General features: G+C 40.2%; 1 protein-coding gene across 6 annotated transcripts in view; it reads right to left on the reverse strand.

The window, feature by feature from the left end:
- Positions 1–1,291: 1,291 nt before the first annotated feature.
- Positions 1,292–27,263, reverse strand: part of CDKL3 (cyclin dependent kinase like 3) — a 63,192-nt gene continuing 37,220 nt past the window's right edge. Inside the window, exons 6-11 of one of the 6 annotated variants that reach the window (XM_075541557.1) lie at positions 15,858–16,011; positions 15,423–15,751; positions 12,630–12,723; positions 9,173–9,335; positions 6,000–6,097; positions 1,292–1,995 (exon numbers count right to left, since the gene is read on the reverse strand). In XM_075541557.1, the coding sequence (XP_075397672.1) occupies positions 1,936–1,995; positions 6,000–6,097; positions 9,173–9,335; positions 12,630–12,723; positions 15,423–15,751; positions 15,858–16,011 (898 nt within the window). In that variant the 3' untranslated portion in view covers positions 1,292–1,935. The remainder of the gene's footprint in view (positions 1,996–5,999; positions 6,098–9,172; positions 9,336–12,629; positions 12,724–15,422; positions 15,752–15,857; positions 16,012–27,263) is intronic. The other 5 variants (XM_075541556.1, XM_075541555.1, XM_075541553.1 and 2 more) reach the window with 5 other exon arrangements.

Below are 27,263 nucleotides of genomic sequence, written 5' to 3' on the forward strand. Positions count from 1 at the left end.
TCTGTTGGTTTCAACAATTCGTTGCAATGGTCACCCATTTCAGGGCTTCTTAGGGAAATAACAGGTTACAATTCAGAATCAGTTCTTTGCCCAGGACAGCTTCTTCCCACAGGCGAGGCTCTCCCCTAGCCCTCTCCTTCCTGGCCCTGGGTCTCTCTACTTGTTGTCTCTTGTGCTGGTTTGGCCTCTGCCTTGCTCAGACAAATATTATAAAGCTCTTTAGTTCTACTGTTAGGTGCCCACAGACACCTTCGCCCTACCAGCAAGCTTCCGGCCTCAAAATGCTCAGCTCTGTCATACAAGAACCCTGCTGAGCTATCCTGACTCGCTCTCCTGGTTCTGTGGTCTCTACTGCTTCCAGCTAGCTGCCTGTTTCTGAAGTTACATCCTTCTGTCTCCTGGGCTAAGGAAGTTCTCAGCCCAGGGACCGCAAGTCCAAAGGATGTCCACCACTTACGTCTCTTCTTCATTGTGGGAGTGATCTCCCATACCCCTGCCCTGTGTTCTGGACTAGTTCTCTTTTAAGCCTAGCAAGATGGCAAAATCAACCAATTCCTCATTAGGTTTTCATATACCCTGTTTTCATGGATGCATCCATATAGGGGCTCCATGCACTTTATTTGCCTTATGAGCAAGCTCCCCAATTCCCTTTGTGAACCACAAGCACTTTATTTGTATACCCTCACCCAATCTCATAGGAGTTACAAACCATACGTGAATATATTTACCCTTGATGCAAATATATCCATGAATGTTATACCACAGAGATAAACGGAACTGGAATTGGGAAGATGAATATCTATTGAATCTCCCACAGAGAACAATTTTTATTTTCCTGGAGGAGCTGTGCCTCGTAAACCTTTCAAATTAGCATTTTAAAGCTTACTGGAAGTCTATTAGGAAGAATATTATGCACAATAATCCCAGATATTGTTAATTCTAAGAAACCCTTTTCCAAGATGAAGAGAGATTTAAAAAACTGTGCTAAATACATTACACACTCTTTTGTTTTGTTTTTCATGTTCTTTTGTTTTTCAAGTCTATTTAATAAGTAGAAAATATTGCCAGAGTCCAAGTAAAACAGCAGATAATCAAAATAATCTTTTGAGAAATGGGGCAGTCCAGAATCTTGGTAGGATACATCTTCTGGTTGTGCATACGTTATAAAATAGAAAAAGCCTGTACACAGAAGGGGCACTAGCAGATGGAACTACAAAACCGGAAGAAGGTCAGTAATTATTTAAAAGGATAAAAATGTAATTAACATTTGAAAAATACATATTCAGGTATTTCATACTCACTAAAAATGCTTTTATTGCAGACCAGCCATGTGATGGTAATGAATAGCTTTTAAAACAATGGGTCAGAGATTTCATTAAGGACTCACTTCAGGAAACCTACACATCTTAAGATAGAATTGACTCTTGAGGTTATGCATCTATTAACTAAAAGAAAAAAGGAAAAAACAAGCCCACTGTCATCAAGTCAATCCCAACTCATGGCAACCCATATACTTCAGAGTAGAATTGTGCTCCACCGGATTTCCTTGACTATAATCTTTTGGAAGCAACTCACCAGGATTGGATAGTAACTGCCAATCTTTCAGTTGCTAATCTACAGTAAAACGTTTGTGTCACTCAGGGACCTTTCTGTGTCTCTTAGAGGACAGAAATCCGTGTCAGTACAGTGTGTGTCATACTACAGCATGTGTCACCCTTAGGGGATGCAGGCAGAGAGGACAAATATTACATCAGCGGGGGTTTTAGATGGCAGAAAGAAAACAAAACAAAACCATGAATGTTTTGCTAACAAAATAAAGCCAAAAGCTGGATGATGTTAATGCAGACGGAGGGCCATCTTTACAGTTCTATTCTATGTAAAATAAAAAAACGAAGAGTTGCCACTTTGTCATTTTAAAGATTATTTTAAAAGATACTACCAGAAAAAAAACCGGTTCCTCTTCGAGTTCTTCCCCTCACAATGGCCATCTCCACCCTGAAATTAGAAATCAAGCTCGTGAGAACTGGAAAAGAATGTAAACAAACGCTGTCAAAACTTGGGCTGTGTTAATGCTCAATTAGACATAAACACATAAGTGACAACCATTCTGTTCAAGTCCAAAGATTTGCTTCAATTTTTTGCTCAATTCCCTCCTTTAAAAAATCATCATGTAGTGCACAGTTATCAAAAGATATAGCATCTGGGGCCTTAAAGGCTCAAAGGTAAACAAGAGGCCATCTAGTTCAGAAGCAACAAAGTCCACATGGAAGAAGCACACCAGCCTGTGTGATCACAAGGTATCGATGGAATCAGGTATGAGGCATCAAAGAACAAAAAAATCATATCATAGTGAATGAGGGGGAGTGCAGAGTGGAGACCCAAAGCCCCTCTGCAGGCAACTGGACATTCCCTTATGGAAGGGTAGCTGAGAGGATACAAGACAACCCAGTCAGGGTGCAGTATAGCAACAATGAAACATACAACTTTCCTCTAGGTCCTAAATGCTTCCTCCCCACCCCCCACTATCATTATCTCAATTCTACCTTACAAATCTGGCTAGACCAGAGGATGTGCACTGGTACAGATAGGAACTGAAAACACAGGGAATCCAGGACGAATGATCCCTTCAGGACCAGTGGTGAGAGTTGTGATACCGGGAGGGTGGAGGGAGGGTGGGATGAAAAGGGGGAACTGATTAAAATGATCTACATATAACCTCCTTCCTGGGGGACAGACAACAGAAAATTGGGTGAAGGGAGATGTTGGACAGTTTAAGACATGAAAAATAATAATAATTTATAAATTATCAAGGGCTCATGAGGGATGGAGGGGGAAAATGAAGAGCTGATACCAAGGGCTCAAGTAGAAAGCAAATGTTTTGAGAATGATGATGGCAACAAATGTACAAATGTGCTTGACACAATGGATGGATGGATGGATGGATGGATGGATGGATGGATGGATGGATGGATGGATGGCTTGTGATAAGAGTTGTATGAGCCCCCAATAAAATGACTTTTTAAAAAAAGGGTTACAGTCCCAAGGGCTCAAATAGAAAGTAGATGTTTAGAAAATGATGGTGGCAACATATGTGCAAATGTGCTTGATATAACTGATGTATGGAATGTTATTAGAGCTGTAAGAACCCCCAATAAAATGATGTTTTAAAAAATCATCATGACCTGATGCTGCTCTAGAATGGTCACATGTGGATCCAGATCCATGTTTCAGGCATTATCAAGTGTGCTTGTCCGCCCAGCAGTGTTTCATGCTCCCAGACAATGGGCTCTTACTTCATGACACATGTAGCAATTTTCCTATCAATAATTTTCAAGATCTGAACCAAAGCTAAGAATGACTACTAATCAAAAATGATTGGGTTAAGGGATCATAAAATATCCTGTGAGCCAGTTTTATAAGGTTGCACCAATCAGGGAGTTTTTATAATTAATGTTCAAATTAAGAAAACATGAATAGTTCAAAAGTTAATCAATTTTCAAGTACATTTAGGTGAATATACATATGACTAGTTTACGATGTATCTGTAGAATTTGGTAGTCAGCATTTTTGTGTTTGTAACTTCAATTAAAAAGGGGGAAAGGGGGAACCGATTACAGAGATCTCCATATAACTTCCTCCCTGGGGGATGGACAACAGTAAGGTGGGTGAAAGGAGATGTCAGACAGTGTAAGATATGACAAAATAATAATTTATAAATTATCAAGGGTTCATGAGGGAGGAGGGAGCAGGGAGGGAGGGAGAAAATGAGGAGCTGATGCCAGGGGCTTACGTGGAGAGCAAATGTTTTGAGAATGATGAGGGCAACAAATGTATAAATGTGCTTTACACAATTGATATATGTATGGATTGTGAGAAGAGTTATATGAGCCCCCAATAAAATGTTTTTTAAAAAGGACTTAATTTTTCCCCAGTCATACAGCGATTCTGGGGTTCCCTGAATTTTCTGCAGCTGCATCTCCTACTCTAGACTGGCAGGTTCTTCCTTGCAGTTTGTGCATTTTCTGTATTCTAAAAACTAAATAGAATGGGGCCTGAACTGAGGAAACAGTGTGTCTCTGGCTAAGGAAATAGGGCCGTAGGTAAGTACTTATACTTTGCACTTGGTGGTTGTTTCATAAGGTATATGTACACCAGTTAGCAATGCCTCTTTGTTACCAATGTCAAACAGGATCATGGGTGGCCACCAGTATGGACACTTCTCTCTTGCCTAAGTCACTCATTGACAGTAATTTTGGGATTCTCTTGGTTGTGAGTGGAGTCTGTTCCATGCATGTGTAGTGTATGAATATACATTTAATTTGCATGAATCATTCAAAAACCAAGGCCACGGCAAACCTGAGCATAGAACAACAGCAAAAAGGACTAGTCCCTCAATCTCCCCACCCTCGAGGTGATTTCAATCCATAGCGACCCCATCGGACAGGTAGAACTACCCCAACAGGTTTCCAAGACTGTAACTCGTTATGGGAGTCAGAAGCCTTATCTACAGCAGAACTACCAGTGGTTTTGAACTGTTGGCCTTTTGATTAGCAGCCAAACCCATAACCACTATGCCAGCAAACCACAGAACCTACATTTAGGAAACTTTCTTAACTCTGACCTTGCATACAATCTTGGCCACTCCTTAGGATTAGTATTAAAGTGCAAAATAAGTAGCTTACACTCCATATCAATGACTTCTACTTATTTCTAATAACTACAAATTGTTTCAAGGTCACTTTTAAAAAGGTCATCCTTTCTTGATTTCTACATCATAGAAACAAAAAGGTTTCCCATACTATTTATTACTCTGAAGATGACAGAATTATTCTTTGAGTTCATTTTTTCCTGCCTTGGAATATAGTTTGAGTCGGCCTCTCTTCGGACGGAGGGATAAACACATGCAGCGTATTATGAGTCTGTCCAAACTCAAGAGCCCTCAGTGATTCACGGAAATAGGCAAATTGCATCCTGCACACATGCCATGAGATGGAAACCTCATCTAAGTTTAAAACAACCTTATTACTTTTTATAATGGGCTAAAAGATGACCTGGAATGGCTTTCTTGACCTACCAGGTATTTTTTCTTCAAAATGGATTGTGAAGTTAACAAATTCCACACCGAGACTAAGTCATAGCCCCCAGTGTCACAGTGGAACTGCATCGAACAAGATCTGATACCCTTTTACTTGAACATCGTAGAGATTCAATAGCCTTAGTTCAAATACCTTCCTACATCATTTTATATGAAAGTTTAAAAATATTTTTCTAATTGAGGCACATTGGGTAGTTTATCCTAAATAGGATATGTAACCAAGGTATTTTTAAAAAGGAAAACTGAGATATTAAAATGGATAAATCCCATATAAAGATGGCCTTAGAAGAGTGCAGATGAGGGGCTGTCTCTATATGATTTAAACCAGGGGTGCGCATACAATTCTTCTTAACAATATTCATTTAAGAGTATTCACTAGATTTTGAGGGAGTCATGATTTTCAAATAGAATTCAGGAATCATTCTGGTGGGTGGGGGCTGAGGACATTTCAGCAAGATTACCTAGCTGAGAGCAAACCAGTAAAAATAGAACAGTAGGTGGGTAGCAGATGTGGGAAATACATTGAAAAGAAAAAGAGAAGGAAGAGAGAGGCTAAACACATCTGTGAATGCTCATGGCCAGTATAACTATATGCTCATACCAATATCCACTTCCTCTGACATGCTTAATGATCCAGCACTATGCAGTACACATTACGCAAATAATATTTTCCCTGAGTACCAAGTAGTCTAATCATACGACATTCGAGTGTGGGCAGGTATTCCTTATGCAGACACTGTTAAAAATGTTTAGCAACTGTAAGTCTACAAAATATATATATAATTTAGAGATTGCAGAATTTTAACTTTTCAATACAACCCTCCAGTAGTAGCTAAATTAATAGACCAAGTCAAGGGCTCTAAGTAGTATAATCTTAGTAAAAACAAGAAACAAAAGGTTTTACCTCTTGTTTTTCTTGATTTTGATCTACAGTAAGTAAAGTTGGTATTTTAGATGAGTCTGTTTTCTTTGGCTCCCTCTTCAGCACTTTAATCTGTTTAACTTTTGAAAAAATTATTAGAACAATGAAAATGTGTTAGTGCTGCCTTGAAGTTTTCCTTTCCAACTGTTTACAGTATAAATTCTTACGGCCACTGAAGCCAGCTCCTCAATTTATTACAAAGTGACAGGACCAATCATGAGCACTAATGGTGAAAAGTTTACAAATAATCCCCAAGTATTAAAGCATTAAACTTTTTTTAAAATTCTGAGTATACTTGTTAAGTGAATATGAAATTATTTGTCTCGATCTGTGTGTTCTTGCTACTATATTCAGTAGTGTGTTCTTGCTACTATACTCAGTACTGTATTCTTGCTCTATACTAATTTTTCACAAGGTGTCACTGTTCTTCAAAGAAACACAAGAACATCTACTCAATGGAAAAATGAGTTTCGTTTAAGAATTCAACACATGTCATATGTCTTCATCAACTAATTCCTTGGATTTCTAAAGCATGCTCCTGCCACTATCGGGACATGGAAACATGGAAAAACACAGGGAGATGGTCTGTTGTAGGTCATGCACTAAACTCAGAAAAAGCCACTTTCTTAAATACTGTTCTAACACCCAAACGAGACTGAGCTAATGAAAAGCTTATTCTTTGAAGCTGCCTGGTTTGGGTCTTCTTTTTGATGGTTACAAAAGTTTACAAACAAAAGTATAATATGAAAGGTGTACACAGCCTGGGTCTACAACATAGCAAAACAGGGTCTTCGGAGAAGGATGCTGTCGTTGTGAGGTGCCATAGAATCAGTAGCAACTCATAAGGACCTTGTGCACAACAGATGGAAAACACTGCCCAGTCCTGCACCCTGCTGACAATTGTTCCTGTGCTTAGCCTCATTGTTGCAGCCACGGTGTCAGTCCATCTCCTCGAGGGCCCTCCTCTTTAGTGCTGCCCCTCGCCTTTACCAAACATGATGTCCTTCTCCAGGGACTGGTCTCTCCGGACAGCATGTCCAATGTGTGTAAGCCAAAGTCTTGCCATCTTTGCCTCTGAAGAGCACTCTGGCCGTACTTCTTTCAATGCTGTCGGTTTGTCCTTTCAGCAGTCCACCGTACTTTCAATATTCTTCTCCCGCACCTCAATTCAAATGCATCGATTCTTCTTCGGTCTTCTTTACTTGAAGTCCAACTTCCACATGTTTACAAGGCAACTGAAAATACGATGGCTTGAGTCAGGAGCAGTTTAGTCCTCAAAGCAACATCCTTGCTTTTCAACGTGCTAAAGAGCCTTGTGCAGCAGATTTACTGACTCTTTTGATCTCAACCGCTGCTCCCAGGAGCATTGACTGCGGATCCAAACAAGACAAAATCCTCAACAGCTTCCACCTGCTCTCCATGTATCATGACGTTACCTCTTGGTCTCCTTGTCAGATTTTGGCTTCAGCTGCAGTCCACACTGAAGGCTACAACGTTGATCTTCATCAGCAAGTGCTGCGATTCCTCCTCCCTTTCAGTAGGCAAGGTTGTGCTATCTGCATATAAAAAGCTTTTAATAAGCCTTCCTCCAATCCTGATGCTGCATTCTTCTTCATAGAATCCAGCTTCTCAGATGATTTGCTCAGCATACAGAATGAATAAATGTGCTGAGAGAATACAACCCTGAAGCACACCGCCCCCGACTTTAAACCAAGCACTGTCTCCTCGTTCCATCAGAACAGCTGCCTCTTGAACCATGTACAAGTTCCTCGTGAGTGCAATGCAGTGTGATGGCACAGCCTTTCCTCTCAAAGTTACCTACCCATAGTGTATTATGGTCCACCCACTCTAAAGTCTTGACCTAGTCAATAAAACTCAAGTAAACATCTTTCTGGCATCTCTGCTTTCAGCTAAGCTCCATCCCCCATTAGCAATAATATCCGTTGCTCTACATCTTTTTGTGAATCTAACCTGAACCTCTGGAAGCCCCTTGTCAGTGTCTGCTGTAACTCTTGTTGGATGATTTGTAGCAAAATTTTACTGACATGAAATATCAATGGTACTGCTCTTGAGTTTCAACATTCTGTTGCGTCACCTTCCTTTGGAATGGGTACAAAGATGACTCTCTTCAAATCAGTTGGCCAAGCTGTCTTCCAAATGGCCTGGCATAGACAAGTGCTTCCAGTGCTTCGCCAGCTTGTTGAAATATTTCAATAGGGATTCCATCAATCCCTGGAGTTTTCTTTTGGGCTAATGCTTTCAGGTAGTTTGAACTTTTTCGGCACTGTTGGTTCTTGCTCATGTGCTGCTCTTGAAATGGCGGGCTGTGGACTGGTTCTTCTGGTGCAGTTACTCTGTATTCTTTCCATATTCTTTGGTGGACTCCTCTGTTCTTCAGTATGTCCATAGAATCTTTCAATATTGCAACCGGAGGCTTGACTTTTTTCTTGAGTTCTCTCAGTTTCAGATCTGCTGAACGTGTCCTTCCTTTTAGGGTTTCTTATTCTAGGTCGCTGCACATTTAATCACAGTGTTTTACTTTTATATAGTATTTTACAGCTTGAGAAGTTAAGCTATCCTTTGAAATTTTCTATGCAGCTCTTTGACTCCATCATTTCTTCCTACTCTATGAGAAGGGGAATGGTCAGAAGCAATTGATTTCTCTGCACAACATCGCCAATACTTGAAACTTCTTCCAAGATTTCCAACCCGATGCTGTTTCTTCTTATTACCACCACTAGCAGCCATCGCCCCACCGCCATCTATTATAGCATTTTTACAGGAGAACAGAAGCCTGCAATTGTCCTTGAACATGTTTGCAACCATTTAATTTCAATGACAATTTCTTGTCCATGGATTGTTTTTCAATTCTGACAGATGAACTTGGCTCCTTGTGCCTTCTCAGAAGGTTCAGCAATGCCTTGAAAATCTCTGTAAAGCTTTCTTAATCATTCTTTAAAATTTTCTTTTACATCTTAGCTCTCATTTGAGTAAGGGGGGGGGAGATGGATTTCATCAGCAATTTACAGAATGTATCTGTCTCAGCAATATTGCTACTGTTGATCTAAATCAGTGCGTCAAAGAAAGACTAGAGCGCAGCAAAGCTCCTGTCATGATGCGACCTGAAGACCCGTGACGCTCTCAACAAGGGCTACCTTCCACTCCTTTCATCTCCTTTGACTGTATTGTGAAGGGCAGTTCCGGAAAATGGAATTCCTTCCTGTCGGCTCTGGGGAAATTCAGCTTCCTTTTGTTCCCACTTGCCATTTGGTCACTGTGACCTGTTCGCTCATTAAACACACTCTTCTCCATTTGACTCTAAACAAGCAAATAAACAAGAGTTAGTTTGAAATAAAAGTACCAAGTGTAACTATAGAATAATAAGTCTAGAACTCTAGCCATTTGGATAGTATGAGACATAAAACATGCCTATTTGATACAGCTGTTTTAATAATCTAGAGGTACAATAGAGTGCCATTAAAATGTCTAAACAGATTGAACTCTGATAAGTTTCATAAACCAATGTTCTGAGACGAAATTCTTAAGCATGGGACCCACCATCTGTTACTTGTGGATGCTATCTACTGAACTTTGAGGAGCCCTGGTGAGCGACCCCGTGGGCAGCTAACCGCAGTCAGCAGTTCAGAATGCTCTGCCGCTCCTTGGGAGATGTATAGTCTCAGAGACCCACAAGGGCAGTTCGATTCTCTCCTATGGGGTCTTGCTGAACGTTGACTTCAGACAAATTATTTCCATTAGTTTAACAACCTCTTTTGCTAAGTGCTAAATGCTGTGTTCAATCAGTAAAGGATACTGGGAAATGCCACGGGAGGGAAAATGACTCGTGAACTCATCATTCTGGTTAATCTGTTGTTTTACCCTGTTTTTGCTCATTTGACAACATATTGCAAAATTCCTTAAGTCAATAAACATTCTTCTACAATGTTATGTTAGTTTCCCACTGTAGGGATTTGCCCTAACATATTTAGCCAGTTATTTGCTATGATAGGTTTGATTTGTCTTCAGTTTTTATCATTTTAATTTACACTGTAACTAATGATTTCAACTTAAATAAATCATTTTCCTATATAAAAATGTGGAATGAACTAATTTTTCTAGTGAAAAGCGATTAAGTTGTTTTTACTTAGCAAAAGTTTCTATTGTATAAAGTAAGATATTTTAGAAAAATTTAGAAAGTAAAAAAGCACTCTCCAAGGAAAGTTAGAGGAAATAAGGGAAAGAGCTAAGAGGCAAAGGGCATTTACAGAGGTCTAAATAAAGACATGTACATAAGTAAATATATTTATATATGATGATGGGGAAATAGATTTTTGTTAATATATTTATAGGTTTAGTATTAAGGTAGCAAGTGGACATTGAGCCTGCATTCAAGTATTCCCTGAATGCAAGAACACTTTCTTCTATTAAACTGGCATTCCTTGATGCTCACCTTCCTGACACATCCACTGAAGACAAAGTGAATAAGTAAATGTGGTCAAGAAAGCTGATGGCGCCTGGCTATCAAAAGATATAGCATCTGGGGTCTTAAAGGCTTGAAGGTAAATAAGCAGCCATCTAGCTCAGAAGCAACAAAGTCCACATGGAAGAAGCACACCAGCCTGCATGATCATGAGGTGCCGAACGGATCATGTATCAGGTATCAAAGAACAAAAAATCATATCATTGTGTGCTCACCTCCCTGATACGATTGCTGAAGGCAAATGGGTGCATAAGCAAATGTGGCGAAGAAAGCTGATGGTGCCTGGCTATCAAAAGATATAGCGTCTGGGGTCTTAAAGGCTTGAAGGTAAACAAGCGGACATGTAGCTCAGAAGCAACAAAGTCCACATGGAAGAAGCACACTAGCCTGTGCAATCACAAGATGTCGAAAGGATTGGGTATCAGACATCATCAGAACAAAAAAATCATATCATTGTGAATGAGAGGGAGTGCGGAGTGGAAACCCAAAGCCCTTCTGCAGGCAACTGGACATTCCCTTATGGAAGGGTAGCTGAGAGGATACAAGACAACCCAGTCAGGGTGCAGTGTAGCAACAATGAAACATACAACTTTCCTCTAGGTCCTAAATGCTTCCTCCCCACCCCCCACTATCATTATCTCAATTCTACCTTACAAATCTGGTTAGACCAGAGGGTGTACACTGGTACAGATAGGAACTGGAAACACAGGGAATCCAGGACGAATGATCCCTTCAGGACCAGTGGTGAGAGTTGTGATACCGGGAGGGTGGGGTGGAAAGGGGGAACTGATTAAAATGATCTACATATAACCTCCTCCCTGGGGGACAGATAACAGAAAAGTGGGTGAAGGGAGACGTCAAACAGGGCAAGGTATGACAAAATAATAATTTATAAATTATCAAGGGTTCATGAGGGAGGGGGAGCAGGGAAGGAGGGGATAAAATGAGGAGCTGATGCCAGGGGCTTAAGTGGAGAGCAAATGTTTTGAGAATGATGAGGGCAATGAATATACAAATGTGCTTTACACAATTGATGTATGGATGGATTGTGATAAGAGCTGTATGAGCCCTAATAAAATGATTTTTTTAAAGAAAAGAATTAAATAGAAAAAATTTTTTCATTAAAAAATAAATAATTATGAAAGAATAAATATATATATATATTTAAAGCACTCCAAGATAACAAGCTGATTCTGCCCAGATAACATATTAAATAAACAGATACTATATATTTTATGTATTAGAAATTAAATAAAATTATAAAAGTATTAAGTAAATAATGAACTAGTTAATCTCAAGAAGAAAAATAATGGAAACTGTGTGGGGTGAATGTGTTGGACATGTGGGAAGGACATAAATTTTTTGAGACCAAATGGTGAACTGTTTGGATTGAATTGTGTCCCCTCAAAATATGTGTTGTAAAGCCTAACCTCTATCCTGTACTTGTAATCCTATTTAAGATAATATACACATGTAATTTTCTATGTAAAAATAATATATATAAACAGTTTTATTGGCACCTAATCCACATATCATATAATTCAATAGTTCAATCATTTCAGGAAGAGTTGTATAATAATTACCACAATCAATTTTAGAACCCTTTCTTCTTTCTTAAATTATTAGCTTCCCATTTCCTCCCAACCTCTGCCAGCCATGCCCCCAAGAAACCATGAATCCAGTTACTGTCTCCATAGATTTACCTAATGTAGATTGTGTCTTGAGTCAATCTCTCTCTCTCACGTTTTTTTTAGAGTCAATCTCTTTTGAGGTATGAAGGAGATTAGCAAGCAATTCAGAGAAAGAGTGTTGAGGTAATACAGATACCACGAGCTGTCCAAGGAAGCAGAAATTTGGAAGCTAAGAGATAAGGACTCTCTCCAGGGCAGACAGAAAGGCTTCCCTTAGAGTTGGTGCTCTAAATCCAGACTTCTAGGCCTGTAGACTGTGGGAAGACAATCCATCCATGGGTGGTATTTCTATGACAGCAGTACCACATAACTAAGACAGCAACTAAAACCAGATTTCTAAAAAGAGTTGGAGTCCCAAAAGGAAAGAAAGGGCGTCAGTGTCTACACAGGTGGGTAGATGTTGACAGAGGCGATATTTGAATAACTAACTTATTGCCTTACTTGAGTAGGACCGGTATCCTCTTGCCTGCTATTACATATAGCATGTCCAATAGACTTCGAAGAAGTACGTCTCTTTTTTGATTTTTCAGTTAATCTATTGTTTTAAAACAAATTGAGAAGTTATTAGAATTCCTTGGAAGTACCTTTGTTTCAACTTCTGCATAATAAGTTGTACCATGAAAGTATACTGTGTGAACACTGTGGTAGTTACATAATCTGGTGTCAATTTGAGAGGATTCCGAGTGAAGGGGTGGAGTCTGACCCACCAATCAAGATATAACCAATGAGGCCTCTGTGTGAGCATGGTCTTCTCCTGAGAATCCTGGGAACTCCTGTTTTTCCTCCTTGGAGGCACACTCTCTCTACTGACAAGACCCATGACGCTATGTCCTGGGAACTGAAGAAACCACATGGACCTACCCTGATGCAACCAGACCTCTGGAGCTGGAGAAGCCACATAGAAACCCCTGTCACTGCTGAGATGCTTACAACGCCACTGATCCACAAGACTTCCAACCCACTGGCCTGTGATCCTCATACATTCAGCTTCATTGCATGCATTTCATGAGTCTGAAGAGGACTTTATAGATTGGTATCGGACATAAGGGGTAATATTGGACTTATGCACTTGATCTGGACTGGGCTGAGACATTTTCTCAATATTAAATTGCTCTAATATATAAACCTCTTTAATTTTTTAAACGTTTTATTAGGGACTCATACAACTCCTATCACAACCCATACATACATCAATTGTGTAAAGCACATTTGTATATTCATTGCCCTCATCATTCTCAAAACATTTGCTCTCCACTTAAGCCCCTGCCATCAGCTCCTCATTTTATCCCCTCCTTCCCTGCTCCCCCCTCCTTCATGTACCCTTGATAATTTATAAATTATTATTTTGTCATATCTTGCCCTGTCTGACGTCTCCCTTCACCTACTTTTCTGTTGTCCATCCCCCAGGGAAGAGGTCACATGTAGATCCTTGCAGTCAGTTCCCCTGTTTCAACCCACCTTCCCTCTACCCTCGCAGCATCACCACTCACAAAACCACTTTCTTTATACATAAGCATATTTATGAATTTGTTTCTCTAGTCTACCCAGAGTAACACAAACACAAAGTGCCAAAGTATAATAGCTGGTTCTTTAGAGCCCTGGTGGTGTAGTGAGCGACAAGTTGGGCTGCTAACTGCAAGGTCAGTGGTTTGAACCCACCAGCCAACCACTCTGAAAGACAAAAATAAAACTGTCTGCTCCTGTAAATATTCAGAGTCTCAAAAATCTACAGGGGCAGTTCTCCTCTGCCCTAGAGGGTCACTGTGAGTTGGAATAGACTCAATGGATGAAGCATCAATCACTCTAACCAGAGAAGTGATAAGAAAGCAGAGTGAAGCTAACTCATGGCTAAATTCGGTGATGACAACCATGTTCTGGGGGTCTGTTGGTTTACAAGTTTCCTCTGTAGGTTTCTAAAGGTTTGTGCTTGCTGTCCAAAGTTGACTTGTAGTCAGTATTAAGTAAGCCATGGTTTGGGGGGGGGTCACTTGGAAAACATTCGGGCTCTTTGTAGCCTTCTGTACCTTTGGACCAACATGTCCATTTGCTTACCTCTGTAGATCATTAAGCCTCACAACATATAGCCCAAGCCAGTCTGCTGGGATGTGCTTGGACTGATGAGTCTACATCTATTGCCTAAATGTTGTTAGCAGCATTAAGCAGCCGCTGACTCATGGTGGCCCATTGCACAACTGAACAAAAATCTGTCTGGTCCTGCACCATCTCTATGGTCAGCAATGGATTGGTACTTTATCCTCCAGAAGGTTTTCACCAGCTGACATTCAAAAATTAGATCACTAGGTCTTTCTTCCTAGTCTGTCTTAGTCTGGAAGCTCCTCTAGAAGGTGTTCAGCACTATCTCAGCATTCAGGCCTTGTCTGAAGGATAGGTGGTGGCTACATATGAGATTCGTTAGGAACTGACTACAGATATTCTAATGGAAGGAGACACTTTTGCCATTGAATGACCAAAGCAGATTCACCGCACACAAACAAAAAGACCAATGGCCATCAGTTGCTTAAGACCCATGGCAGCCTATGTGTGTCAGATCAGAACTGTGCTCTGTAGAGTTTTTAAGTGTCTGTTCTTTTTACAAGTAAATGGGCAGGCCTTGGTTGTGTAGATTCAGACTACCAACCTTTCATTAACAATAAAAACCCTTATCCTTTGTACCACAAAAGGACAGAGTAACAGGAGTCTCTCCAAATTTAGAACTGGCCTTCAAGCCTTCCTGGACAGCCCCTCATCATTCCTCACACTGCCCTTAATCAACCAGAGTCATGGCTAATCAGTAGCTAAAGCTGAAGCTTACGGATATGCTGTTTCTCCCAATATATTGACCTTGAAAGGTTAATTTGACTTGAAAGATTTTCAACTATCCTTTCTCCATTTAAAGAACTGTCTACAATAGGTAGTAAGGGTTATTTTGTTATACCAAGACATATCAATAACAGAATTTAGGTCATACCACCTTTTCCTCTTCAGAAGGGAAGAGATTTCCTCTTTTTTTTTAAAAAGACATGTTTCCAAAATTCATTAGCAAAAATTAAACATGTTCATAGCCAAGAAAAGTTGGACTCTCATACACCACTCTTAAGAACTACCTAATAAATGGTCCCTCTTGGACTTCTAATTTCAATATACCTTCATTAAGTTAGGTTTCTATGGAGACACTATGAACTTTGCACAACAAACGCCCGTGTCACACCATCTCTTCTCCTTGTTGCAGCTCACCTGGCATTAGAGTGGGTATGATTTGAGTTGGGGTTTGCAGCCATGAAATGATTGCTAGTTAGATTAATGGGTGGCATCGTCATGCAGCCTCCTGCATGGAGATCGTCTTTCATGGCATTAGAGTTAATGCTGGAGTTGGCAGGGCTTGCCGGCTCAGTGATGACAGGTTTTGTATCTTGAGACATGGTGTGAGCACTTTCAGTCACTTCCTGTTGACAATGTCCGCCTTCGTAATCTGGCCTTTTGGGTTCTGCATTATCTCCTTTTCCTCCTTTGGCTCTCACAACTCTGACTTTGATCTCCTTGGGCCTCTTCTCCTTTTCTACTTCCTGAAAGAGATGCATCCAAAATCTGAGTCATGAGAAGTTATTTTTGTTACTAGAATGCTAACTATAATACTCTTACACTGACTAAAAAGAAAGCTAAATTTTCTACCTTTCCCAAAACTGAAGGATTTAGCAGTGTATTGCTATAAATTGGTTTTCTTTCATCTTTCATAAGTTCGTTTTCTTTAGAATTCTCCTTTGGCTTTGTGAGTGAATTGACTTTTGCTTCTTGTAGCAATTTAGCTTTTAGTTCTGGTAGAAATCTGAGAAAATAAAAAATAGCAATCAATAACCCTTCTATTTGTATAATGTATCTTTAATGAACCAGTTGACTGATTAAGTTACAGTTTATTTATAGCAGAAATAATCACCAACAGATGTCACAATATATACTTAATTTTTACCATGGGAATGTACTGTATAAAACTTTTACAAAATGGACTATATGAATTTGATTCCTTTTGTAATGTGAATTTTACTCAATAAAAGGTATTTTTATTATTTTTTTAGGTCCCCACCAACCTCTTCTGTTCCACCCCCATCCCAAAGCCAAAAGGTATCATTTTTAATTGCCATCTTTTTCAATAAAGATTCAGATCACTTTATCTGTTTCGTGCTTCTTTAATATAACAAGACTTAAACGATGAACTATTTAGTCTTTGAAATCTTACTTGAGGGAAATATTTTCATACAAAAAATAATAGACTATGTCAATATTGAAGAAAAAGCTTTTGTTTTGGTTTTCTTTCTTTTGTACTTATTTTAAAATAGAAAAAGATATTTACATTAGCTCAAGAGTCAAAAGACAACACTTGCCATTATTGTACAAGAAATATACTTAGTCACCAAACCAACAAACCAAACTCCCTGCCTCAAGTAGGTTCCAGCTCATAATGACCCTATAGGACAAGATAAAATGGCCCTGTGAGATTCTGAGGCTGTAACCCTTTATGTGACTGAACACCTCCTGGGATCTGCAGCCCCTTGCACTACCAGGGCTACCTAGCTTAGGGAGAGTGAGTGAAACAGTAAAGAACGAGCCAGTGTGGTTTGTTGACTTAATGAGAAAGACTAATATTTCTGTCAAAGTTCTCTTACTTTGCAAGAGGTTCACATTTAGACTCAAAATGCTTTTGCCCATAATACATGTTATCAGGAAAGACTAGTCCCTGGTGGCTTCAGCAATGGACTCAAACATAGAAAACTCGAGAGGATGTCACAGTATCAAGCAGTGGTTAGCTCTGTTATACAAGACAGGGTCGCTATGCATTAGAGTGAGCCCTTTGATGCCACCTAACAAATCTACCCAAATACCAAAGAGAAGTCTATTTCATCCATGTAGAATGGGTACCAAGCATCTTTTTTGGTTGACAACTATTGGTGCTTTTCATCAATGGCACTTTTAACATATCATTTCCTTTTTTATCTTAAAATTCCTGAAATACCTGTATTCTAGTTAATCTCTCTAGACTTCTTTTTCCTTTTTTCTTATTTTAATCTATGGCAGTTCCTGAATATGTCCATCCTTGACCTTAAAGCCAGCACATTTTTAATTATAATCATATTTCTAACCTTCATGTCTAAAGATCAAATGAACAATTTTGCAGTTAATTAAAAATGTTTTCTGTTTCTTTAAAAGATCAAACGGGCACTGGTAGTTTTAAGAAATATGACTGACTAGTAAACATAGATTATCAGTTTATATTATACACTGAGTGTGTGTGAAACACAGAAGTGAGGTTAAAAGGCATGGTCACCATCTGTGATAGTTACATAATCTGTTGTCAGTTTGAGACTTAAGAGTGAAGGGGGGAGTTTAGCCTGTCAATCAGGTCACAGCTTGATGACCTAATTTGGAGGCACTAAAGAGATAAATAGCTCACTGGAGACGGGACACATGCTCACTCCCTGCGAGATATTCCTGCAGACAGGACACATGGAGCTATGCTGATGGAGCCAGAGCCCTGGAGCTGGAGGAGCCATGTGGAGACACACCAGCGCCCAGATGCTTCTACTGTCACTGGATCCACAAGACTTTCCACCCACTGGCCTGTGATCTTCCTGTACTTGGCGTCATTGCATGTGTTTTGTGAGTCTGAAGAGGAATTTATAGATTGGTATTGGGCATATGGGTTAATATCGGATGTATGGACTTCATCTGGACTGGGCTGTTTTCTCAATATGCAATTGCTCTTGTATATAAAGTTCTTTCTTTTACACATATGAGTGTCTATGAATTTGTTTCTCTAGTCTATCCAGACTAACACACCATCTTCAGAGTTCTTTCAACTTGGTGAGAAGGATTAGATAACAAACTCTAAACAAGAATAAACAAGGCAGAAAAAAATTATTATTTGAGAAGTGAGAGCTAACTATAGTCTGCTGTTGAAGTTGTTGGTGCTGTTGAGTCAGTTTTGACTCACGGAAACCCGATGCACAGTAGAATGTTGTCCTGTCAGGCCCTGAGCCATCCTCTCAAAGAGTACTGCTTAAAACCATAGCTGAAGCCATTGTGTCAACTCATCTCTTGAGAGGCCTTCTTCTTGGTTGCTGGCTCTGTATTTGCCACACTTGATATGTTCCTGCTCCAGGGACATATCCAAAGTATGAGAGACAAAGTCCTGCTTTCCTTACTTCTAAGAAATATTCTGGTTGTACTTTCCCCAAGACAGGTTTGATCTTTCTTCTGGAAGTTCATGCTACATTCAGTATTCTTCACCAATACCATACTCCAAGGCATCGATTCTTTTTGGTTTTCCTTATTGTCTAGCTTTCATGTGCATATGAGGTGATTGAAATACTATGGCTTGCTCAGGCATATTTTAGTCCTCAAGTGATATCTTTGCTTTTTAACACTTTAAAGAGGTGTTTTGCATCTTATATACCCAGGACAAGCCATTACTTGATTTCTTGACTTGATTCCATGAGTGCTGATTCTGGATCCAAGTAAAATGAAGTCCCTGGTAATTTCAGTTTTTTCCTCCATTTACCAGATGTTGTTTATTGGTCTAGTTGTGAGTCCTCTTTCTTTGTGCTGGGCTGTAATCCATAATGAAGGCTGTAGTCTTTGATCTTCATCAGTAAGTGCTTCAAGTCCTCTTCACTGTCAACATATGAGATTGTATCATCTGCACACTAAAGCTTGTCAATGAGTTTTCCTCCAATCCAATGTCTTGTTCTGCTTCATATAAAGCAAACCAAACCAAAGTCATTGAGTTCATTCTGACTCATGGTGACCCTATAGGGCAGGATAGAACTGCCCCTGTGGGTTTCCAAGCTAACTCATCTTTCTCTTGTGGTATTTTTTAATTGAAATTTTATGAGATTATTTGTTCAGCATATACATTAAATATGTATGGAAAAATAGAACCATGATATACACTTTTCCTGATTTTAGGCCACATAGTATTTCCTGCTTCTATTTGAAAATTTTCCTCTTGGTTCACATACAGGTTTCTGCATGTGCACAATTAAAAGTGCTCTAGAAGCATGTACATGGGTACAGATAAGAGCTGGAAAAACAGGGAATCCAGGACAGAAAACCCCCTTAGGACCGACATACCAGAGGGACTCCACATAATTCAGCCCAGGAGAGTTGCTTAGAGGGAAATTCAACACTGCCAGAACAAAGGAGGAGCATCATAAAGATAAATAGTCATAGACCCACAAGGTTTTGAGGGGTTGGGAGCTTTTGGCTTACCACAGTGGAGGCCAGTTAGGGCTTGACCTTAGCCCCACCACTGTCTCTGCTGGAGCCTGGACCATTTGGAGCCTGTGAGGGTTAACTCAACACAGCCACAGTTTGCCACTACTTGACTCGCAGCAGGGACTAAACCCTTGTAGCTCCACAGGCAGGGATCAGGGTTCAACTACATTTTTACTTTGTTTCCCTCTTTTCTCTATATCCCTGTATGGTCCCAGCAGGCTGCAGTGGGGCTCTTTCTTAACACAGCCACAGCTTGCTGCCACCTGAGGCAGGGACTAAACCGTTGCAGCCCCATGGACTGTGATCAGGGGTTCAGCTACATTGTTACTTTTGTTTCCCTATCTTCTTTCTACACCCCTAAAAGTCTTGGTGGGCTTCCAGGGTTTTTTTTTCTAAACATAGCCACAGCCTGCCACTGCTTCAGGGCAGGGACTAAACACTTGCAGCCCCACCAGCAGGGAAAAATGCTCAGCTACATTGTTAATTTTGTTTCCCTCTCTTCTTTCTATTCCCCCAGGTTTTGGAGGGCTGCGCAGGGACTTTTTCCCAAAACAGCCACAGCATGTCTCAGGGCAGGGACTAAACCATTACAGCTCCACAGGCAGGAATCGGACTCCCCTACATTGTAACTTTTGTTTCCCTCTCTTCTCTATATCCTTGCACAGTCTCAAGGAGTTTACATTTTTTTCTTTCTCCTCTTTGTCTCTTTCCTGTTCTCTCACAGGCCACTGCTGACCTCCAGAACACTTGCCTTAGCCTAGGGCATTTACAACTGCCCCACACCAAACTAGGTGAGCTCCACCCTGTGCAGCTAGCCTGAAGCTGGGGAAAGCCCTGCCTACCTCCAGCAGGGGATTCTCTACCCAACATCTTATCGGGGAATCCCTGCCTGTGTGCCTGGGGCCTAAGGCAGCTCAACCAACACTCGCCAACATTCCAAGCTGCTGCAGGAACCTCTGCCCAAACTCTGCTACAACAAAGCAGGTAAACCACCAGCCTTCTGAGTCATTCCCTTGAGAGGGAAGCCACAGGAGGATAAAGTGGTAGGTTAATTCTATGGTGAAATAAGCTATAGGCAGTTTGAAGAAACATTCCTACAAGTCTCCCAGAGAGAGCCAATGCTCTTCAACTCCCTGGAAAATGGCACCTGGCTCCTCTAAAACAATGCAACGCTAACTGCCATCGGCCCCAACAACCTCAACAAAAAACAGGAGAAACACGAGGCAATGGCAGAAGATGTCCCGAACATAAAGACAAGCAGACATTGAGCTTCCACAGAAAGAAATTTTCAGAAAACTGCTTGGAGTCATACAGGATATGAGAGAAACAAAACAGAAAAAAAAGATGAAGTGATAGAGGAGATAAAGGTCATACAGCAAAGGGAAATATGAGAGCTTAGTGAGGAGATAACAAAAACAAGTAGCAGAAACACAAACCTCGAGAATCGACTGGAGGAAGCAGAGAACCACATCAGTGACTTGGAGGACATTCAAGCAGACTTTGACAAACACAAACAAAAATCTAATAAGATTATCACAGAAGCTAAGAAAACCTAAGATCTATGTCTGATGCTATGAAGCGGAACAACATTAGAATTATTGGCTTACCAGAGAACGACAGAACAGAAGTCATCGGCAACAATAGTGAGAGAATTCTTGGAGGAAGACTTCCCCAGCTTGATGAATGAAAACCAGGCAATCATTCAGGAGGTTGAAAGAACACCAGCTAGACTGAATCCCAAGAAGAAGTCACCAGGGCACATAATAATTAAACTATCCAACTTTGAGGAAAATGAGAAAATCAGGAGACCAGCTAGGGAAAAATAGACAACAACATATAAAGGTTACCAAATAAGAATATGTTCAGACCTATCAGCAGGAACTATGAAGAAGGAGAGAGTGGAGTAACATATTCCAAAAATTGAAGGAAAACAATGCAAACCCAAGAATACTCTACCCAACCAAATTATATTTCAAGACAGATAGAGAAGTAAGAGCCTTCCCAGACAAGGAAAAACTCAAAGAATACATTAGAAGAAACCCAGCCAACAAAAGATCCTTGCCGACCCAGTATGGGCAGAAGGACAATACTCACCAAGCATAAATAGGAGACTGCCACATAGAACAACTGACCCAGAGGGCAATAAAGAAAAAACAGACCCTAGATAGCATTGGCTTAAGGATGGAAAGAAGTCAAGAATGATACACACACACACACACATGCACAAGACACTGATGAGAAAGGAAAGCACCCAACACAAAAGGTAAAAGAAGACATCACAGAGTCTGCAGATGGAGATAATAACCCTGAATATCAGATAATAATCCTGAAATCAGGCATTAAAAGACTAAGACTATCAGACTGGTTTAGAAAACACATCAATCTACTGCCTACAGGAGACATATATCAAGGCTACAAACAAAGATAGACTGAGAATCAAAGGCTGGAGAAAGGCATACCAAGCAAACAGCAATTAAAAAAAAAAAAGCAGGGGTTGCAATCCTAATCTCGGATAAAATTGACCTCAAAGTGAAAACCATACAAAGAGATAAGGAGGGATACTATTTATTGCTCAAGGGAATGGTAGGCAAAAAATCGCTAAGCATGGTAAACATATATTCCCTGAATGAGAGACCCACTGAATACGTCAACCAAACACTCCAAAAGATGAAAAAGAAATCATAGCCTCAACAATAATAGGGGGAGACTTCAATACACAGCACTCCGAGAAAGATATATCACAGGTAAAGAAACTCAACAAGGAGGAAGATAAGTAAACACTACAATTAGACAATTTGACCTGATAGATATTAACAGTTTTTCATCCAAATATAAAAGAATTCACATTCTTCTCAAGTCCACATGGCACATATCTGAAGATAGACCACATGCTGGGGCTTAAGGTCAATCTACATAAATTTAAGCACATTGATATCATACAGACCTCTTTTTCTGACCACTGTAGCATAAGGCTGAGAATCAATAAAAGAAAGACGAAAAAAACAATACCAAACAATTGGAGGATGTATATAACTCACTATTGCTAAGGAGTGCATCCTGGCACAGATCAGAGATTAAATTGGGAAATGTCTAGACACCGAGAATGAGCACACAATGCACCAAACCTTATGGGACAGAGAAAAGACAGTTATCAGAAGAAGTTTGATAGCAATACAGGCACACCTGAGAAAGAAAGAGAAACTCATTATTGATATGCTGGCAGAAAATTTACAACAACTAGAGCAGACAACCCTACTAATAGCAAAAGAAAAGAGATAATAAAAATGAGGGCTGAGATTCAGGAGAGGGAAAATAAGAAAACCATGGAAAAATTAATGCTGCTAAAAGTTGGCTCTTTGAAAGGATAAACAGAATAGACAGACCGCTGGCAAACATAACCAAAGAAAGCAGGGAATACATTTCAATAGCAAGAATAAGGAATGGAAGAGGGAACATTAAAAGAGACGCTAATAAAATCAAAAGGATAATTACACAGTACTATGAAGAATTGCACTCCAATGAATTCAACAACTTGGAAGACATGGACAAATTCTTGGAAAACCAGTCCTTTCCTAGACTATCCTCGATGGACATCAAGAATCTCAACAGACCCATAACAATAGAAGAAATAGACAAGGTTATCAAGGGATTACCAACACACAAAAAAATCCCCTGGACCAGATGGCTTCACTGGAGAATTCTACCAAGCATTTAGGGAAGAACTAACACCAATCCTACACAAACTCTTCCAGAACATAGAAAAAGATGGCAAACTCCTGAACTCCTTCTATGAAGCTAGTATAACTCTGATACCAAAACTGGGCAAGGATCCCACAAGAATCGAGAACTACAAACCAACATCCCTAATGAACATCGATGCAAAATCCTTAACAAAATACTAGCCAACACAATACAAAAGTGTATAAAACAAACAATTCACCGTGACTAAGTGGAATTCATATCAGGGATGCAGGGATGGTTCAACATACGAAAGACCATTAGTATTATTCATCAAATTGACATGAAAAATTATACAACCACATGATAATATCGATAGATGCAGAAAAAGCATTCGACAATATCCAACACCAATTCCTGCTTAAGACACTTGAGAAGATAGGAATGGAAGGAAAATTCCTCGACAATTCAAGCTATATATGAAAAACCAACATCAAACGTAGTAGTCAATGGAGAAAAGACTAACACAATTCCACTGAAAAAGGGGACCAGACAAGGATGCCCCTTGTCTCCATTCTTATTTAATACTGTACTGGAGGTTTTAGCTAACAGCATAAGGCAAAGAAAAGATATCAAAGGTATTCATCTGGGGAAGGAAGAGGTGAAACATTTGCAGATGATATGATTTCATATATGGAAAATCCCAAAAGCTCCACAAGGGGAGTACTGGAAGCAATAGAAGAGTTTGGCAGAGTGGCATGATACAAGATCAACAAACAGAAGTCCATTGGACTGTTATACACATCGGATAAGACCACAGAAGAGGTGATTTAAAAAGGTGGTACCTTTCACAATAGCCAAACACAAATTGAAATATCTAGGGATATACCTGACTAAAAGAACAAAAGATCTATATGGGGAAAACTACAGAACACTATTACAAGAAACCACGAGCGACCTCAACAAATGGAAGAATATCCCATGCTCGTGGATTGGAAGACTCAATATAGTCAAGATGTCAGTTCTGCCAAAGGAACTATATAAATTTAATGCAATCACAATACAATTATCCTCATCTTTTTTCAAAGAAATAGAAAAATTGATTACCAACTTCATATGGAGAGGGAAGAAGCCCAGAATTAGCAGAGAACTCCTCAGGAAGAAGGACACAGTGGGAGGGCTTGCTTTACCTGGCTTTAGCACATACTATGCAGCCACAGTTCTCAAAACTGCATGGTATTGGTACAATGACAGATACTCAGACCAATGGAAAAGAACTGAAAACCCAGAAATAAAAGCATCAGCATACACACAGCTGATCTTTGATAAGGGCCTCAAAAATATCAAATGGGAAACAGATGCCCTCTTTAACAAGTAGTGCTGGAAAAAATAGATCTTTACCTGCAGAAAAATGAAGCAAGACCCTTATCTCACTCCATGCACAAGAATAAACTCAAGGTGGATCACAGAACTTGAAGTTAAACCTGAAACTATTAGGGCCATCAATGAGGGCATTGGGACCAACTTGAGAACTTTGGCACAGGGACTACACAGGCTATGAGAAACAGGGAAGGACACACACACACAGGGGAGGCACAAATTGACAAATGGGATATACTGAAGATAAAACACTTGTGTACATCGAAAGAATTCACCAAGAGAGTAATTAGAGAGTCCACGGACAGGGAAAACATCTTTAGCAATTACACATCAGATAAAGGCCTTATTACTAAAATATATAATAGGCTGCTAGCTTCCAAAAAGAAAAAAAACAAAACACAATTGCCCATTGAGGAAGTGGGCAAAGGACCTGAACAGAAGTTTCACAGGGGAAGAAATCTGAATGGCCAAAAAACATATGAGAAAATGTTCCTGATCTTTAGTCATAAGAGAAATGCAAATTAAAACAACACTGAGGTACCACCCTCAAAGATAGCCCAATTCAAAAAATCAGAAAGCAACAAGTATTGTAGGAGCTGTGGGGAGAGTGAAACTCTCATCCACTGCTGGTGGACCTGTAGGTATGTACAGCCACTAAGGAAATCAATGTGGCGATATCTAAAACCGATGGAAATCGAGTTACCATACAACCCAGCAATCCCTCTACTGGGCATATACCCAGAAGAGGCGAGAAACAAACCAAGGCCAGACATCTGTGCTCCAATGTTCATTGCGGCACAGTTCACAATTGCAAGGAGCTGAAAGCAACCCAAATTTCCATCAACTGATGAGTGGATTAAAAAACTGTGGTGTATACATACAATGGAGTACTATGCATCGCTAAAAAGCAGTGATGAACATATGAAGCACATCACTGCATGGTTAAGAAATGAGGGAAATCATGCTGAGCAAAGTAAACCAAGCACAAAAGGACAAGTACAACGTGAGTCTGCTGAGGTAAGCTTTAAAAAAAAAATACAAAGAGGGTATAGGAGAAAAGCTACAGTATATAAATATTCATGGGATGAGGACTAGGTAATGTGGCAGGGACCAGACCAAATACAGGGATATACATGGTAGGCAACTAAAAAGGAGGTGGGGAAAGGAAAAATAATAATAATAATAAAGGAATGGGTAACGGGGGCACAGGGGAGGGTATTGTTTATATCTGCACAGGGAAAGAGGGACCAGATTTCAACCCAGTGCTTCAAATTGTGAATGCAACCTGCTGGCATGGAGTAGGGAACCAGTGGAGAGGTCTGAGGGGTCGGCCCAACTACTATGTGGACACCTGCCCTCTCCCCAGAAAAATTTATTTTAAAGGACAGCATTGAATCTGCAGCTCTGGGAGAGGGACATATCTGATTAGACCACATGGGAGCATATGAAGGGGGAGGAGGACAGGGTGGAGCACATCCTGGCCCACCAGGCCACGAGGTCAATGTTCCCAATTAGAGCAGCCAGTCCACAGAAAGGACCACATGGCCAGCCCCACAATGAGACACAAGGTCCCTCACTGACCCATAGCCCTACGGGGGACAGCACCAGAGACACAGTGTGGGAATTACGCCCAATCTGATCCCACCACACCGAGGCAAAACACTAAGGGGGTACAACATAACAGCAAGGGAACGGAGCAGCAAGGTCCCCAGCGAATGTGGAAGGTGAACTTTGGGGCCACGGCGTGGTGCCCCAACAGTCTGGACAGGAAAACACTCCTAAAGGCCAAGAAACAGTCCTTGAACTAACTGCAAGCTTTCTTTCTTGATGTTTTGTTCTGTTTTGTCATTGGATTGTTGTTGTTGTTGTTGTTTTGTTGTATATTGTTGCTTGGTCTTGCTCTGTCTTGTTTTTGTACATGTTATTATCTCGGCAGGTCTGTCTAAATAACATAGGCTTGATGAATAATCTGGAGGAGAAAACAACAGGACCAACAGTTGCGGGGGAACATGGGAGAAGGGGAGGTTGGGGGAAAAGGTAGTGGTATTCACATACCCAGGGACAAGGGAACAACAAATGATCGAAATCAGTGGTAAGGAGGGTGTGGGAGGCCTGGTAGGGCATGATTAAGGGTAATGTAACCAAGAGGAATTACTGAAACCCAAATGAAGACTGAGCAAGATAGTGGGACAAGAGGAAAGCCAAAGGAAATAAGAAAAAAGAGCTAGGAGGCAAAGGGCATTTATAGAGGTCTAAATAAAGGCATGTACATATGCAAATAACTTTATATATGAGGATGGGAAAATAGATCTATGTTCATATATTTATAGGTTTAATATTAAGGTAGCAGAAGAACATTGGGCCTCCACTCAAGTTGTCCCTCAATGCAAAAATACTTTCTTCTATTAAATTGGTTTTCTATGATGCTCACCTTCCTAACACATCTGTGGAAGACAAAGTGGGTGAATAAGCAAATGTAGTGAAGAAAGCTGATTGTGCCTGGCTATAAAAAGATATGGCATCAAATGTTTTGAAAATGATGATCACAACAAATGTACATATGTTCTTGACACAATGGATGGATGGATGGATTGTGATAAGAATTGTATGAGCCCCCAATAAAATGATTTTTTTTCAAACAGAAAAAATAAAACAATTTTTAAAAAAGATATAGCATCTGGGGTCTTAAAAGCTTGCAGGTAAACAAGCGGCCATCTAGCTCAGAAGCAACAAAGCCCACATGGAATAAGC

This window comes from Tenrec ecaudatus, chromosome 2 (assembly GCF_050624435.1).
Source record: "Tenrec ecaudatus isolate mTenEca1 chromosome 2, mTenEca1.hap1, whole genome shotgun sequence".
In the NCBI taxonomy this organism is placed as follows: domain Eukaryota; kingdom Metazoa; phylum Chordata; class Mammalia; order Afrosoricida; family Tenrecidae; genus Tenrec; species Tenrec ecaudatus.